This window comes from Acomys minous (genome assembly GCF_964271855.1).
Source record: "Acomys minous genome assembly, chromosome: 13".
NCBI classification, from domain to species: domain Eukaryota; kingdom Metazoa; phylum Chordata; class Mammalia; order Rodentia; family Muridae; genus Acomys; species Acomys minous.
In genome coordinates, this window is record NC_140495.1 from 108,768,576 (window position 1) to 108,784,405 (window position 15,830).

The following is a 15,830-nucleotide window of genomic DNA, read 5'->3' on the forward strand; positions in this document are numbered from 1 at the left end:
GTGTGTGCCACCAAGCCCGGCACACCTAAGTTTCTTTTCTTTTTTTTTAAGATTTACTTATTATTGTGTATACAGTGCTCTGCCTGCATGTACACCTGCAGGCCAGAAGAGGGCGTCAGATCTCATTACAGATGGCTGTGAGCCACCATGCGGTTGCTGGGAATTGAACTCAGGACCTCTGGAAGAGCAGCCAGTGCTCTTAACCTCTGAGCCATCTCTCCAGCCCACACATAGGTTTCTTAAGTGTTCCTTCACCTCAGTCATTTGGTCTCCCAGGTGTCCTCTTCCTCCTAAGTTCTTTTCCTCCTCACCCCTCCTGGTCCCAGCTCGGGCCTGAGTACTGGAGTTCATCTCCCAGGTCCTAAAGTTACATAGTCTCTGCCTCAGTTTCTGTTTCCGTAGCTTGAGGGGAATAAGCATCATCACCTCACATAGCGAAGATAGGCCAAACCCCTCCTCACACCACAGACACTCATCATGGGAGCCCCTCCAGAATCTTCCAACGGGGATGCAAGTGGCTGGTGGCACGCCCACTTTAACCTTATGCCTATGACTTACTTACTTTCTCCTCCCAGAAAGCCCCGCGGTCCCTCCAGCATTGCCCTGGGAGCGCCTCACCCCCATCCCCACTAGCATTTCCCAAGTCTCTGACCGTGTGCCATTGCAGTTCCCAGGCAAGTCCAGGGCTGCAGATGAGGCTGATGGGGCTGAAGGTCAGCACGCTGCATTCCTCTCTCCTTCCCTGCCAGCCCTGGTGCCACTGTGACTTGATAACGCCCAGGGGGCAATGCTGCTGTCCTTCTGCCGTGGGCACAGGCACCTCAGGCTGTGGGAGTGGTTGGGCAAGACGCCCAAAGGCTCTGATTTTTATCCACACAGATGCCAAACATTGAATCCCAATTGTCCTCCTCCCACTGTGGCCGCAGGGGAGCTCAGACGCTTCTGAGCACGGCCGCAGGTGGCTCGCGGGTGGCACGGAATGCTTCTGAGCTCCCCAGTCCTCCAGGTCATGGCCACCTGACCCATCACACGCCCTCAGTGTCTGCCCCTCAGGGTCTAGCCCTGCTGTGGGGCCATGAGCTTGCGGATGAGCTGTGACTCAGCCTGAGGCTCCCAGGAGCGTCTGTGGTCTGCTCACTCACTCATGTGGCGTCTCCTGAGAGGCAAGCGCATGCAAGGCTTTGCAGGAGCAGAGGCTCTGGCCCAGGCCCTGCCCCGAGAAGACTCAGGAATCTCATATAACCACTGTGCACCCTCCAGCCTGGTACCCATAATCTGCAAGCAACCTGTAATGGTCCAAATTCATAGGTGTTCTGAGTGTAAAATACACTTAGCATAAAGGAAGACTAAAATAGTTTATGCTGACTGAATTAACTGATTAGGTTGCACATAGAATTTTATATTAAGACTACATAAGGGGCTGGAGAGATGGCTCAGAGTTTAAGAGCCCTGGCTGTTCATTCAGAGGTCCTGAGTTCAATTCCCAGCACACACGTGATGGCTCAAAACCATCTATAATGAGATCTGATGCCCTCTTGTGTGGGTGCTCATATATACAAATAAATCTTAAAAAAAAAAAAAGACTACATAAAATACCTTGGTACTGAGTCCTAGGATTACAGGTGTGAGCTGTTATGCCCAGCTACAGTGAAATCACTTTTAGCCATTAAAAAGGTGTCAAGTGGGCCAGGTGGTGGTGGCGCACACCTTTAATCCCAGCACTTGGGAGGCAGAGGCAGGTGGATCACTGTGAGTTCGAGGCCAGCCTGGTCTACAAAATGAGTCCAGGACAGTCAAGGCTACACAGAGAAACCCTGTCTCGGAAAACCAAACCAAACCAAACCCAAAAACAAAGACAAAAAGAAAATCCCAAACAAACAACGACCAAAAAAAAAAAAAAAAAAGCTATCAAGTGGGACTGGAGAGATGGCTCAGTGGTTAGGAGACCTTTGTGCTTTACAGAGGACCTAGGCTCAGTTCTAGCACCCACATGTCAGTTTACGATCATCGGTCACTGCTCACTCCAGCTCCATCAGATCCAAATCCCTTTCTGATTCACCTGCATGCGCTACACATGGTCCGCATAAACTTATGCAGACACAAATAAATAAAGAGTAATACATTAGCACCCGCATGCCCCTGCCCCCGCCCCCCCAAAAACCCCCAAACCTCTTTTGCAGGGTTTGGTGGTACATGCCTGTAAACACAGCACTCGGGAGGCTGAGGCCTTCTGTTTGAGGCCAGGCTGGGAAGGCCGCAGTGAGGGAAGGAAAGCGGCTGGGACAGAGGTTTCCAGGAAGCTGTCAGGACTGGTCGCGCCAAAAGGAGGCCACTGGGAAATGTGGTTGGTGAGAGGGCCAGGGGGAGCGCCAAACGAGTCCCTTCCATCTGGACTGCCACTCTCCGACCCTTCCTGACCCTGTGCAGGAAGGAAGCGCCAGGAATCTGTCATAGTAAACATCCTTTTGTGTTTTTGGCAAGTGAGTATGTGAATGTCTGACAGAAGGGCCGAGTGGATGCGCAGTGCCCAGACTCAAGACAGGAGAGAAAGAGGACAAGTGGGGCCGACCTGAGCTAGGCCTAGATACCTTGGCCTGTTCCTCCCCCCTCTGTGGCAAGAAGTTTGTTTGTTGGTTTGGTTTGATTTTTTGAGACAGGTTTTCTCTGTGTAGCCTTAACTGTCCTGGACTCACTTTGTAGACCAGGCTGGCCTCGAACTGACAGAGATCCATCTGCTTCTGCCTCCTGAGTGCTGGGATTAAAGGCATGCATGCACTGCTGCTGCTGCTGCTGCTGCTGCTGCTGCTGCCGCCGCCGCCGCTGCCACCACCACCGCCCAGTTTGTTTTTTGTTTTTTGAGTCGGGGTTTCTCTGTGCAACAACTCTGGCTTTTGTGGAACTCACATCAATCCCCCTGCCTCTGCCTCCCAAGTACTGGGATCAAAGGTGTACGCCTTAAGGGACTCAATTTTCATGGGTGAGATCCAGACCCATACCTCTACGGTGGCGGGAGACAGTTGCTGTCCCCTGGCTACAGTGTCCACCCAGCTACAGTCCTGACACGAAGCCAGAAGCAATGTCCTGGTGAAACTTTCATCCCGAAAAGGGAAGGCAACTCAGGCCTGAAGAGCTCTACCCACTGCAGGCCTGTGCATAGGGTAGGAAGCCTTAGGGGGCTTAAGTAAATATTGGAAGACTCCAAGGATTCTGGAAAGCAGGGTCACCTAGGAGTTGGTCATGAGGGCTTGGGACTCAGGGCTGCGGATGGGCACAGCTGAGGCCCGGTGGGAGCCTTCATTCTAGGAGGTGTGAAAAGCCTGTACAGCTAAGTGTAGTGTTCATGCTGGGCAGCTCCAGGGAGTCCTGGGGACCCAGCCTCCCATCCAGGTCACTGGGGCCTGGTCTGTTCTTATCCATGAACTCAGTTTGCTTCATGGGCCACAAGGAAATAGAATATTATTGGTGCCCCAGCCCAGGCCACAGTCAGAGGTAGACAGAGACGGGCGGGGCTTGTTCCACTCAATCAGGACACTTTGGGTTGGGTAGCCAGTCTGCTTGTTAGAGCCTCTCTTGAGTGGATCAGAGCAAGAGAGGTCATACGGAGCTAAAGAGGGAGTGACCCTGAGCATGTGTCCCGGTTCCCCCCATCACGCCTGGCATGTGAGATGGCCAACCTTCAATACGAGGCTGGCAAGCATCCCCTGAGCTCCATCGAGAAAAGTGTCAGGAACCCTCGCCAGAATCCCTTTGGCAGGTTCCGTCTCCGTGAATCTATCCTCATGACAGATTCCCAGGCTAAGTGATCTGGGTGGCATTCTGCTTGGTAGCAGGTGTGTTGGCCTTAAGATGCCCCCTCCTTCCCTGAGGGAGATGCCAACTAGCCTAGCTGGGTACAGAGACACTGGTGCCTGATAAGCCTCCTCCCTGGGGGACCCAGGCTGCCTTGAAGAGTGTAGGAGGTAGTCAGGGACTTTCCTCCCTGAGGTAAACAATCTGCTGCGTAAGTTGTTTTCAGCTGGGGACCTGTGATCTGCTGGGGCGATGGAGAGGGCGCGATGAGGTCATGCCTGAAGGATGCTTGGCACGTGCGGCTCAACGTGAGCTCTCAGCAGGGCAGGAATCAAGGCCTGGGGCCAGGAGACCCAATGTGACTTAGGTCAAGATGCTTCTGGGCCCTTGGTCTCAGCATCTTCTCTGCACTGTGATAAGATGGATGCTCAAAGGAAGGACCATGGCCTCTAAGCCGCCTTTGAGGATTTGACTCCCACTGGGCTCCTGTAAACCAGCGCTCACGCTGATGGACCAGGCTGGACCTCCCTGCTCAGAGTAGGAGGAGAGGGACAAGTGAGCGGGTCCAGTGAGAACTGGATCAGGTGAAAACGAAGCTTGTAAAGATTACTAGTCGGTAAGACAGGGTCTCACTATACAGCATACACTCCTGCTTGGCCTAGAACTCTGTGTAGATCAGGTTGGCCTTAAAGTCACCTACCTGCCTCTCCGTTCCGAGTGCTGAAAATAAAGGTGTGTGCCATCTCACCCAGGGAAGGAAGACTTCAGCTGAATTCCAACAACCGTCTGCTTCCTCCCAGTAGTTAAACCATTTGACTGTTTTGGTCACTGGGCACTTTTGATGCATATTTTACTTTTTTTAAATTAAAAAAAAAATGTTTTTTTCCCTCCAAGACAGGGTTTCTCTGTGTAGCCCTGGCTGTCCTGGACTCACTCTGTAGACCAGGCTGGCCTCGAATTGAACCTGGATGCTCTATAAAACACTAAGCACCCTTACCTGCTGAGCCACCTCCCCAGCGCTTGCTTTCTCTCTCCCTCCTTCTCTCTCTCTCTCTCTCTCTCTCTCTCTCCCTCTCTCTCTCTTCCCCCCCCCCCCCTGAGGCCCTGGCTGGCCTCTGATTTTTATTTTTTTTATGTTTTCTCAAAACAAGGTTTCTCTGTGTAGCCCTGGCTGTCCTGGACTCACTCTGTAGACCAGGCTGGCCTCGAACTCACAGAGACCCGCCTGCCTCCCAAGTGCTGGGATCACAGGCGTGCGCCATTGTGCCCGGCTTCCAGGCTGGCCCCTTAACACTAAGCAGCCCAGGATGAACTTGAGCTGACTCCATGCCTCTGCCTCCCGAGTGCTGACGGCATTGACAGGTACAGTTGGGCGGCTGGAGCCAGGACTAACTCGGTGGTTAAGAGCAGGGGCTGTTCTTTCCCTTCTGAGATGGGGTTTATGTAGCCCTGGTTGTCCTGGGACTCTCTGTGTAGACCAGGCTGATCTCAAATGAGCAGAGACCCACCTGCCTGTGCTACTATCCCCAGCTCTGGCTGCTCTTGCAGAGGACCCAGGCTCATAACTGTTTGTAACTCCAGGTCCAGGGAATCTGACATCCCCTTCTGGCTTCCAAGGGCACTGGAGATACAAACACTGAGCAGGCATACACGCAGACAAAACACCCATACATGTGAATAAAAAAAATTTAAAACTACTTTAAAAAGGGGGGGGGGGACAGCAAGATGGCTTAGTGGGTAAAGGCCTTTGCTGCTGAGCCTGACCACTTCCCTGGGACCCACAAGGTGGGAGAGAACGGACCTCAGCAAGTCAGTCAACGATGCATACCCTAACCATACCTCCGGCCTCCCTCTCCCGGTTCCACAGGAGATGAAGGAGAGGGAGGCCTAGTCTCCTGGGTCATGGCCACTCAAGGCCTCAGAGCCTCTGGGGCCCTTCCTCCTCCACGAGCCACGTACTGCTCTTCCCTCAGGCCTGACTCGTCCCCCATACCCACAGACTGGGAGGTGGTCCAGGGAGGGGCAGAGAGGACCACAGCAGATCCCAGGCCAGCACCAGGAGCCTCCTTTAGCCTCTGTGCTGCCAGCCCGGGATATGGAAGAGGTGTCCCCTTTTGTCCTCAGAACGGCAAGAAGAACTCAGTTGGCTTCAAGTCATCTCTTAAATACTTAATTCCCATTTATTTAAAGTTCTGTCAGTCTGTATACACTATTTATATTAAAAACACAGGAAGCTGGGGCTCCTAGCAAAAATATACATTTCAGTTTTGGAGACTTCAGACCCTGAGAGGAGCTGCATCCTCAGCACCAGACTTGGGGGGATGGGGCAGGGTTGGTGGGGGCAGGGCAGGGTGGGTCAGGGTATGCAGCTCCATTCACAGCCTGGGCCCCACAGGGAACACCCCAAGACCTGATCAGTAGAGGTGGGGGGCAGGGAGTGTGCTAGCAGGGAATAATCTGGCAAGGATGGGCACTGAACCACCGGCAGGGGCTGACACTGGGCTGGTCCCCCTCTCGGCTTCCCTCCAGAGCCTCGGTCTAACAGTTAAGGACCCTGGGGACAAAGGACCAGACAGGGATCCAGGATGTCAGGGAGCCTAGCTGGTGGCTCCCTGTGGGCCTGGACAGGGTCAGCTCTGTTGGGCTGGGCTCAGTTCTTGGTCTCAGGAGAGCCTGGAGGGGGCTGGGCAGAATATGGGAGCACCCGGCAAGCTCCAGGTCACTTGAAGCTCAAGCTAGGAGCTGGTGACCAGCCAGGCAAAAAAGAGAAGAGCTGTTGGGATGGGTGAATGGAAGAGGTGACAGGGCTGGAGGAACACAGGCAACTGTGCCTACGACCTGGCAGGACAGCCCAGCCTGCTCACAGACCCTAGGAGCAGGGCCACAGCTGCCCCCAGCCGCTTGGGGAGGGGAGGGGCTCTGTGGTGACCCGAGAGGTGAGCCAGTGTCATGGTTACACTGGGGCAGCTGCAGGGAGCAGATGTGTCCTTGTCATTCAGGAGATGAAAGAACAGCTGTGCTCCAACACCTGGCCCAGGGTCCTACCAGTCTGGGTGCTGGTACAGGGTAGAGGCCAGAGGGGGTACTGGCTGAGGGCCTGCCCCGCTTGCTGCCTGGCCTTAGCCCTGGGACCCAGGCCCGAGTCCTGGCATCAGAGCTAAGTGTGCTGCTGTTCCATCTGGCCAACGTCTACCCTCCTGCTCTTCAGTGGGGCTGTGCCCCCCACCCCCATATGGAGGGGATATCCCCAAGGCAGCACAAGCGCCCTCAGTGACAATGGCCTAGAACCCTTGCTAGAGGAATGCAGGGTATCAGGACGGGAGCGGGGTGCCGGGGAACATGGCTCCCAGCCCACTCTCCTCTGAAGGAGGAACCCTGTGACGGTGACCAGTGACCGCAGGCTGGGGCAGCAGTCAGTGCTGGGCCCAGAGCGTAGTGTTTCTTTGGGTCTTTGAAGAGGGAGACAGACACAGGCAGGCCTGGGCCAGTGCAGGGTCCGCTGCTCCTAGGTTGCTGGTGAGCGTACCGGCCGCCCCACTGACATGAATCAGACAGATGTGGGACAGGCAGGGGGAGGAGGGTGCTACAGAAGGCAAGGCGGAGAGCAGGGGGGCTGGGGAGACAGCAAGAACGGGAAGCGCTAGGCAGAAGGCAGGGAAGGTAGGGTCTGGCCATGTGTGTGTGTGGAGTGTTGTGAGTGGGGGGCTCCAGCTGCTTGGGCTGGGCCCAGTGCCTGTGGGCGGGATCTCCACACAGACAGTCCATGTCTGGGCCCAATGCCTGTGGGCGGGTCCCCCGCACAGACAGTCCATGGCTGGGCCCAGTGCCTGTGGGCGGGTCCCCCGCACAGACAGTCCACAGCTGGGCCCAGCTGGAGCCTGCAGGGAAGCCTGGGCTTCGGCCTCAGTACATGTCCTTGTAGATTTCCTGAAGCAGGGGGTGCAGCAAGGTCTCGCTCTCTGTCTTCTTGAGCCACTGCATCATCTGGGCATGCTCAGTGACCAGCTGCCGCAGGTCCGCCATCTTCTGCAGCAGCTTGGGGAAGAGGTACTGGCTGTCTGGGTGGTTGACCTGCAGGTGGAACTCCAGCGCCCGCAGAATGGTGTCCTGGATGGCCTCCACCTGTGGCACATTCATGAGGCCTGGCCGGTCTGCGAGGACACAGGGTATGAGCGGGGTCACAAGGCAGGGCAGAGGCGCCTCAGCCTACCCCGGGATCTCCTGGCCCAGGACAGATTCGAGCCTAGCTGTGTCGCTGGCCCCGTCTGTCACTGCCTGGGCACGCCAGTCCCCATCCCTGCTCTCCATCCACCTTCTGTTCCTGATCTGGCACGGCCGTGTGACCCCTGGCTATGACACCTGGTACCCAGATTCAGGTCCTGTCTCTGTGGGAGAATATCTTGGTGGCTCTGGGTTTCAGAGTCCTTAGCCCAGTTGCTGTGAGGACTGAGTGAGTTATAAACCAGGATGGTTCTTGCCTGAAGTGAGGTCCATGCCCCTGTGGGGGAGCGGGCTTACCCGTGTATTATACTGGACTAGAAAAGTGCAAAAGTAATACAGAAATTTCTCCATCACCCACAAATGACATAATGGTGTATCCTGTGTGTCATACCCTCCCCCTCCCCCTGCTCCCTCACACACTGGGGATGGAACTCAGGCCTCCTGCCTGCTAAATAACCACTCTACCTTCGAGCTGTAACCCCAGCAAGGCCAACTACGCCTCTATCTGCTTGACTAGATGCTACTGGCTCTGCAGGTGCCCTGTGCTACACTGAGGTCAGGCTTGGTCCCAGGCTGCGAGGGCCCTCACCTCCACACAGAATGATGGCCGCGATGAAAAGTGCCAGGTCGCTGTCATCGAGTTCCAGGGCATTGAACTTGACAGCAAACTCAAACTTGGGCTCAATGATGTCACTGAAGGGCTTGCGGAGACTTCGCAAGAACTCGTGGGTGACAAAGCCACTGCCGTTGGCCACCAGCAGCCCGTCTTTGTTGACGATGGAGGCCAGCATGGCGAAGATGGCCTCGTGCACGCCATACTTGAGGAGGGTCACCTGGTCGTTGAGGAAGAGGCCGCTGAAGTTGGGGATGCTCTTGGCGAACTCAGTGAGCTCCCGCACCGTCTCCACCGTGGTGCACTGGCAGCGGTAGAACACGTGGACGCTGATCTCCTTGTAGGGTGGCAGCCCATTCACCAGCTGCTTCCACACCAGGCCTTTCTCCGCCTGCCACAGTGTCTCGATGTCGTGGATGACAAAGGGCTGAAAACCAGGCCCATCAGAGGCCAGGCCTGGGGAAGGAGAGGGGCCCCGCCCACGTGTCCCGGGGACCCCACCGCAGAGCCCGGGCTGGCCAGCGACACTCACTGCATTGTGGCTGGACTTGCCGGTGAGGATGCTCCGCGCCTTCTTTTTGGTCATGTTGAAGTTTTTCAGGTAGGCGTTGTAGATGTGCTTGGAGAAGGCCTTCAGGTCGGCCAGCTGGGGGTTGTGCTGGCACCCTTCGCTGGCCGTCATCCCCGCCACCAGCTTCCTCTTCTCGGCCTCCGGCATCCGTCCAAAGCGGATGGCTGCGCAGGGGTGGAGGGCCAGTCATGGAGGAGCCAGCCAGGAGCCAGCGCCTCTCCTCCTCTGCGCCACTCAGGTGTGGAGGAGACGGGGACTCATCCTGTGGGAGCCCGGGGTCCTCAGAGGCCCCATAGTCAGCAAGGGAGCGAAGTGGAGGCAGCCCAGGACAAACTCCCTGAGAAACTTTGCTGACCTGGCTGGGGACAGGCATGGCGCGACAGCTAGGAAGGGAGCCTCTGGTGACCAGCGCCCAGACTGGAGCCCCAGCACATCACCTTTCTATTATGTGACTTTGTTCCCTCACCTTCTTTGTGGGTCAGGGAAAGAGGAGATCCTTAAAACTTACTACAACTCCCGCAGAACGGGTGAGCCACAGGCACAGGGAGCTGGTGACCGCTCAGGCCTGTGGGATGGCATGGGCGGGGCCCCGGGGGAGGATGCCGCGCATGCGCTCACCGTTGTGCGACATGCCGAGCGCCAGGCACTTCTGGAAGCGGCAGTACTGGCACTTGTTGCGGTTCTTCTTCTGGATCTTGCAGCTCCGCTCACACCTCTCGTACTCCAGCTTCATGCGAATCGTCCGGCGGAAGAAACCCTGCGGGACCAAGGGCGTGAGGCGCCGGCGCCGCCCCAGGGCCCAGTGGCATGTAAGGACACAAAAGTACTGGTGCCTGGAGTGATGGGGGAACGCTTAAGAAAATACATGTATAATTTTTAATTTTTATGTGCATTGGTGGTTGGTCTGCATATGTGCCTGTGTAAAGGGTGTCGTCAGAAGCCCTGTAGTTACAGACAGGTGTGAGCTGCCGTGTGGGTGCTGGGACTTGAACCTGGGGCCCCTGGAAGAGCATCCAGTACCTTCAACTGCTGAGCTCTCTCTCCATCCCCAGGGAGTATCTCTTTATTAATTATATCTTATTTGTATATATGGGAGTTCTGACTGCGTGCATGTCTGTGCACCACAGGTGTGCAGTGCCTGTGGCGGCTAGAAAGGGGGAGGTCAGTTTCCTGAGACTGGAGTCACGGGCTCCTACCACGTGGGTGCTGGGAACCAAACCCTGCTCCTTTACACGATCAGCCAGTGCTCCTAACCACTGAGGAAGCTCCCCAGGCCCCAGGGGAAAACTGTTTTTTTCTTTTTGGATAGGAAAGAAAGAAGAAAATGTATTCTTGGGGGGGGGGGGGATTAAAGCTGGGCAGTGGTGGAGCACATCTGTAATCCCAGTGCTTGGGAGGCTGTGGCAGGTGGATCTCTGAGTTCAGGGCCAGCCTGGTTTACACAGTGAATTCCAGGACAGCCAGAGCTGTCTCAACAAAACAAACAAAATTAATAAGGATTTAAAATTACAACCCTTTTTGCTTTCACAGGAGTATTTGCTTTACATTTTATCTGTTTATTTACCTTTGTGGGTATGTGAGGGAGGGCATGCCCATGAGGATCAGCAGACAAGGAGGGAGGGCTGGTCCCCTCCTCCAGTGCCGGTTCTTGGGAACTGAACTCAGGTCATCTGCCTTGGCAGCGAGGATCTTTACACACCAAGCCATCTTATCTTGCCAGCCTGACTTTGAGCTGATCTTGCCTTGATCTCCCAATTGCTGGGATCACGGTGTGCGGAGCCACGCCCAGCTGACATTGTGCTAGGGCTCAAACCAAGGGCTTTGTGCGGGTAGGCAAGCTCTCGGCTAACTGAGCCACACCCCATCCCACATGGCCATCTTAAAGACAGACTTTACTGTGTGTGTATCTGTGTGTGGGTGTACACATGTGGAGTGTGGGGGACCGCAGGCCAGAAGAGGGCTGGAGCTGGTGTTATAGGAGTTGTGAACCCCAGACGTGGCTGCTGGAAATCAAACTTGGATCCTGTGGAAGAGCAGCCGGTACGCTCAACCACCGAGCCGCCCGCCTCTCTCCAGATGGTGTTTCAATAAAACAATTTGTGAAGTTCTGATGTGTGTGTCATTAGAACAACCAAGAGAACTCTCTTAAGACACCAGGTCCTGGAGAATGGACTTGGAGTGGACACCCCGCCCAAGGCTCACTGTTGCCTGCCTGCCTGTCCGAGCCCAGGCCCCAGGGCGGGTCACCCACGGAGACTGAGTATGGAGTTGGGGCGGCAGGCAGGTGTACATTTGAATACTGTCTTCTCGTCTCTTGGGTTACCCAGGGCTCAGGCCTGGAAGGAACCAAGGAGTTTTGCTGGGGGTATTTTCAGGGTCCCAGCTGAAGCAGGCAAAACCCCTGAGCACCTCAGTCCGTACCTTGCACCCCTCGCACGCATGGACTCCATAGTGGAAGCCAGAGGCCTTGTCCCCGCACACCCGACACTCCATGCTAAGGCCGCCTGAGGCCCCATCGCAGCCCATCTGCAGCTGGTCCAGCAGGGAGGAAGGTGAGGGATTCTGGGAGAGCTCTGTGGACACAGGATGGAGGGACAGTTGAATAATCAGCCAGGCAGGAGGGAGACCTGCAGCCCCAGCTCAGACAGCCAGGGGCTGTGTGGCCTGGGGAGAAGCTTTGGGGGGGCCACTCACTTCACTGGGAGGACGGAGTCAAGGGCAGCAAGTTTTCCCATGAGTGTGACCCATAACAGGCAGGGTGTAGCTGCCACTTACAGCCTCCTGACTAGGGGAGGAGTGGGCCTGGTGGGGCTTTGGGGTACACAGGACCTTCAGTGGGCCCTTGATAAACACAATCCTGGGTGGATAAACACAGCTGGGAAGCTGTGGGGGTGCAGAGCTTCCCCCAACTGGCCCCCATCCCAGGAGTGTTAGCCTCTGTGGACTCCCAGGGTGCTCTTGGGGATTTCTCAGAGCCTCTAACTCACTCCCGGAAGTCCTGCTGGAGCGAATGCATGTGCCACGCTGGCTTGCCCTGTTCCACTGAATGCAGAAGTTAGGACAGCTCTGTCACACGACTGTCAGGGCCAGTGAGTCTCTTGTGGATCTATCTGGAGATCTGGGGATGAGACAAGGCTCTGCCTTGGGCTTCAGTCACCTGGCTCCACAGTGCTGCCCACCTGTCCCTGATGCTGGTTTACAGTCTGGGCTCTCCTGGGACTGCAGACTCACGTCCTCAGAGACAGGTGCCACTCCCTAGACTGGTGACAGACACTGAAGCAGGAGAAAGGCCCAAGCCAGGTGACCAACCCAGAGTAACACTCACAGCCTGCAACTCTGGCCACAGCGGGAGAACTCAGGCAACGGAGACCACTGGGGCGGAGGCGGGGGGTGTGTGTGTGTTTGGGGGGGGCCACTGCAGCCCTCCTGGATGCTAAGGTTTGGGGGGTGTGACATAAGCTCATGGTGGCCTAGAACTCCAGTTCCCAAAGACTGTCATTCCAAAGGTATATAAATGCTCCCTGGCCCCACTGAGGAGACTTGATTCCTCACTTTCTCTGGCAGGCTGGTCTGGAGGGTAAAGCAGCTTTGCATTTCTTGGTTAGTCTGGGACCTCCTGACAGGGGTTTGTGTGCTTGCCTGTGGGCACTACCGACTAGGTGTGAGAGCGGGAAGGACGGGCGCAATGAAGTCAGAGGCGAGCAGCTGTGGGTACCGGGCACATGGTCAGCGGCACAGTTCTCGGGGGCCGGGAGGAGCCTGACCCAGGCTCTCATCTCCTTCCACGCCTCTGCGCTGCTGTGGTCTCCGGCTGCGGCGGGGGCGGCTCAAGACCTCCAGAACCCTGGAACTAACCAAGATAACCAGACCCTACTGGTCCCCTGAGGTGCCGAGAGTGAGTGAGGGCGCAGGGGAATCCCTGCCGAGAGGGACAGGCCCAGCTCACCGGGGGTGAGTGTGTGAAATGCCGTGACCTGGGTGAGGACCTACTTAGCAGAACTATAGGCCGTAACTGATGCACAAGGCCAGAGAATTGGGACCAGTGGGGACAGCGTCATATGAGTGTGTGGGTGGCTTTTCCAAAAACAACGGCTCCATTTCTTCTGGACCACTTGGCTCAAGGATTTCTCCTCATATCACCACAGAATCTCATCCAAAAGTATAACAGCACCATAGGCACCAGGTCCTGGAGGTGAAGGGCCTCCCGGGTCAGAAAGCGGCCGGTGGTGAGCGGCCATTCTTCAAGCTGAAGGAAGCCCCGGCTAATTAGTTTTGAACTCACTATGTGGCTGAGGGTAGCCTTGAACGTGTGTGTGTGTTTCCAGTATGGTCTTTATTATTTTATTTTCTTATTTATTTATTTCGTTATTTATGTTCCTCTGTGTAACAACCTTGGCTGTCCTCGGCTCGCTTTGTAGACCAGGCTGGTCTTAAACTCACAAAGATCCACCTGCTTCTGCCTCCGAGTGCTGAGATTAAAGGCGTGAACCACCACTGTCTGGTTAATTTACTTATCTTTTTTTTTAAAAAAAGATTTATTTATTATATATTCAGTATTCTGCCTGCAGGCCAGAAGAGGGCACCAGATCTCATTACAGATGGTTGTGAGCCACCATGTGGTTGCTGGGAATTGAACTGAGGAACTCTGGAAGAGCAGCCAGTGCTCTTACCTCTGCTCTTGTGGGTAGGGAGATCATGCACACCCAGGGGTCGGAAGACAACTCTCAGGAGTTTGTTCTCTCCTTCCACTGTGTGAGTCCCAGGGATCAAACTCAGCAAAGCAGCCAAGCTTGGCAGCAAGCACCCTCACCCTCTGAGCCCTCTCACTGGCCCGCGCCTTGTTCTTTATGTGAGTGCTATGTATATGAACACACACAGACATACACCCTCATGTACGTGTGACAGTTGTCTGGGCCCATGGTCCCTTAGCCTCCCAAGTGCTGGGCCACACCCAAGGCCTGGAGTGTGCTACCAACTGAGCCCTCCTCAGTCTCTTCTTCCCTTGACTCAGGGTCTCACAACACTGTCACCCATGCTGGCCTGGAACTCAGCCTCCCGGCAGTGGGCACTACAGGCCGACTGGCACAGCCTGGCTACAGTTGTGGATTCTCAGTGTTCCCCGAGGGCTCGTATGCTCGAAGCTTGCTCCACAGGCTGTGGTGCTAATGGGAGGTGGGACCTAGTGGGTCCCTGGAGCTGAGCCTTTGAGAGACTGTTGGTCCCTGTCTCTTCTCTCCCAGCCCCCAGGACACAAGAGCAGCTCTCTGCCACAGAGTATGACTCTCCAGGAACCCAAAAGCAGTGGGGTCAGCTGACCTGGGCTGCCACCTCCAAAACTGTCATCTAAACAAAACCTTTCTTCTTTTAAGTTGTCTGTGTCGGGCATTTTGTCACAGGGATAGACAGCTAACACTTCTCCCAGCTTGCCCTGCTCCTCTCAGGAGGCATCTCTGCTCATCAGATAATATCTGCAGCTGGGCCCAGCATCCCACCCCGGTGCCCAGACCCCTCCCAAGGGCCAAAAGGACACTAAAGCCAGAGGAGGTAAAAAGTCTCACCAAGGCCACCTGCTGGCCCCGTGGTTAGGGCTGGGACCTGCTGCAGACTGTGTGCTTGCACACCTGTGCACCACAACTCTACTGGGAAATCCACGTCCCTTCATTTCACATAAAAACCTCAAAATAACCTTTCAAGTCGGGCTCTGTGCCCCTACCTTACAGGTGAGAAAACTGAGGTTGATGTGGTTAAAGACAGCTGTGGGAACGGCTTTCTGCGGTGATCTGGCTGAGTCATGGCAGCTGCCTCCCTCCGTAGACTAGTCTAGATGAATTTAATCCCAGCACTCAGGGAGGCAGAGGCAGATGGATCTCTGAGTTCGAGGCCAGCCTTGTCTACAGAGTGAGTTCCAGGACAGCCAGGGCTACGTAGAGAGACGCTATCTCAAAAAGAAAAAAGAAAAAAAGGAAAGAAGCCGGGCATGGTGGTGGTACACACCTTTAATCCCGGCACTTGGGACGCAGATGGATCTCTGAGTTCGAGGCCAGCCTGGTTTAAGAGAACGGCTGGGTCCTCTTTCCTTCTGGAAGAGGAGGCCCCACCTCCACTGCCTCCATGCTTGAACTGCTTCCTGGTGACTATAGGCTGGCCTTCAGGGTAAGAACTGGGGTCACCTATAGCTGCGAGCCAACCCTCTACACCACACACACACACACACACACACCCCAAAATAAAACAAACCCAACCATTATTGGTTCTGTCTATCTGGGAACCCCTGACTGAGGGGATGGCACGGTGAGGGTCAGAAATGAAACCACGCATCTCCCGGAGCTGTGCGCTCTACTGCAGCCCACAGGTGTGTGCTCTTGGCATCAAACAGGAGTACCATGAGGACAGCATGCAAGATCACCACTGAGGGTGGCATGAGGTGACGCCTCCTGGAAACAGGGCAAACCCTGGCCCTGGCCCTGGCCCTCCACGCAAGCACCAGGCTACACAGTCTGAGTACAAGCTCAGCAAACACATAGTATTGACTTATCCCCACACGCTCATGTGGCGGAAGGCTCCCCTGCTATCTCGCCTCGGGGCCTGGAAATATGTTGTTGTCACAGCCAGGAGGTGGCACATGGGCCAGCTTGG

At 55.5% G+C, this 15,830-nt stretch overlaps 1 protein-coding gene across 2 annotated transcripts in view; it reads right to left on the bottom strand.

The window, feature by feature from the left end:
* Positions 1-5,945: 5,945 nt before the first annotated feature.
* Positions 5,946-15,830, bottom strand: part of PPARD (peroxisome proliferator activated receptor delta) — a 69,776-nt gene continuing 59,891 nt past the window's right edge. For both annotated transcript variants that reach the window (XM_084755218.1, XM_084755219.1), the window contains 5 exons: positions 11,616-11,767; positions 9,813-9,951; positions 9,156-9,358; positions 8,600-9,050; positions 5,946-7,940 (listed from right to left, as the gene is read on the bottom strand). In XM_084755218.1, coding sequence (XP_084611344.1) covers positions 7,693-7,940; positions 8,600-9,050; positions 9,156-9,358; positions 9,813-9,951; positions 11,616-11,767 — 1,193 coding nt within the window. In that variant the 3' untranslated portion in view covers positions 5,946-7,692. The remainder of the gene's footprint in view (positions 7,941-8,599; positions 9,051-9,155; positions 9,359-9,812; positions 9,952-11,615; positions 11,768-15,830) is intronic.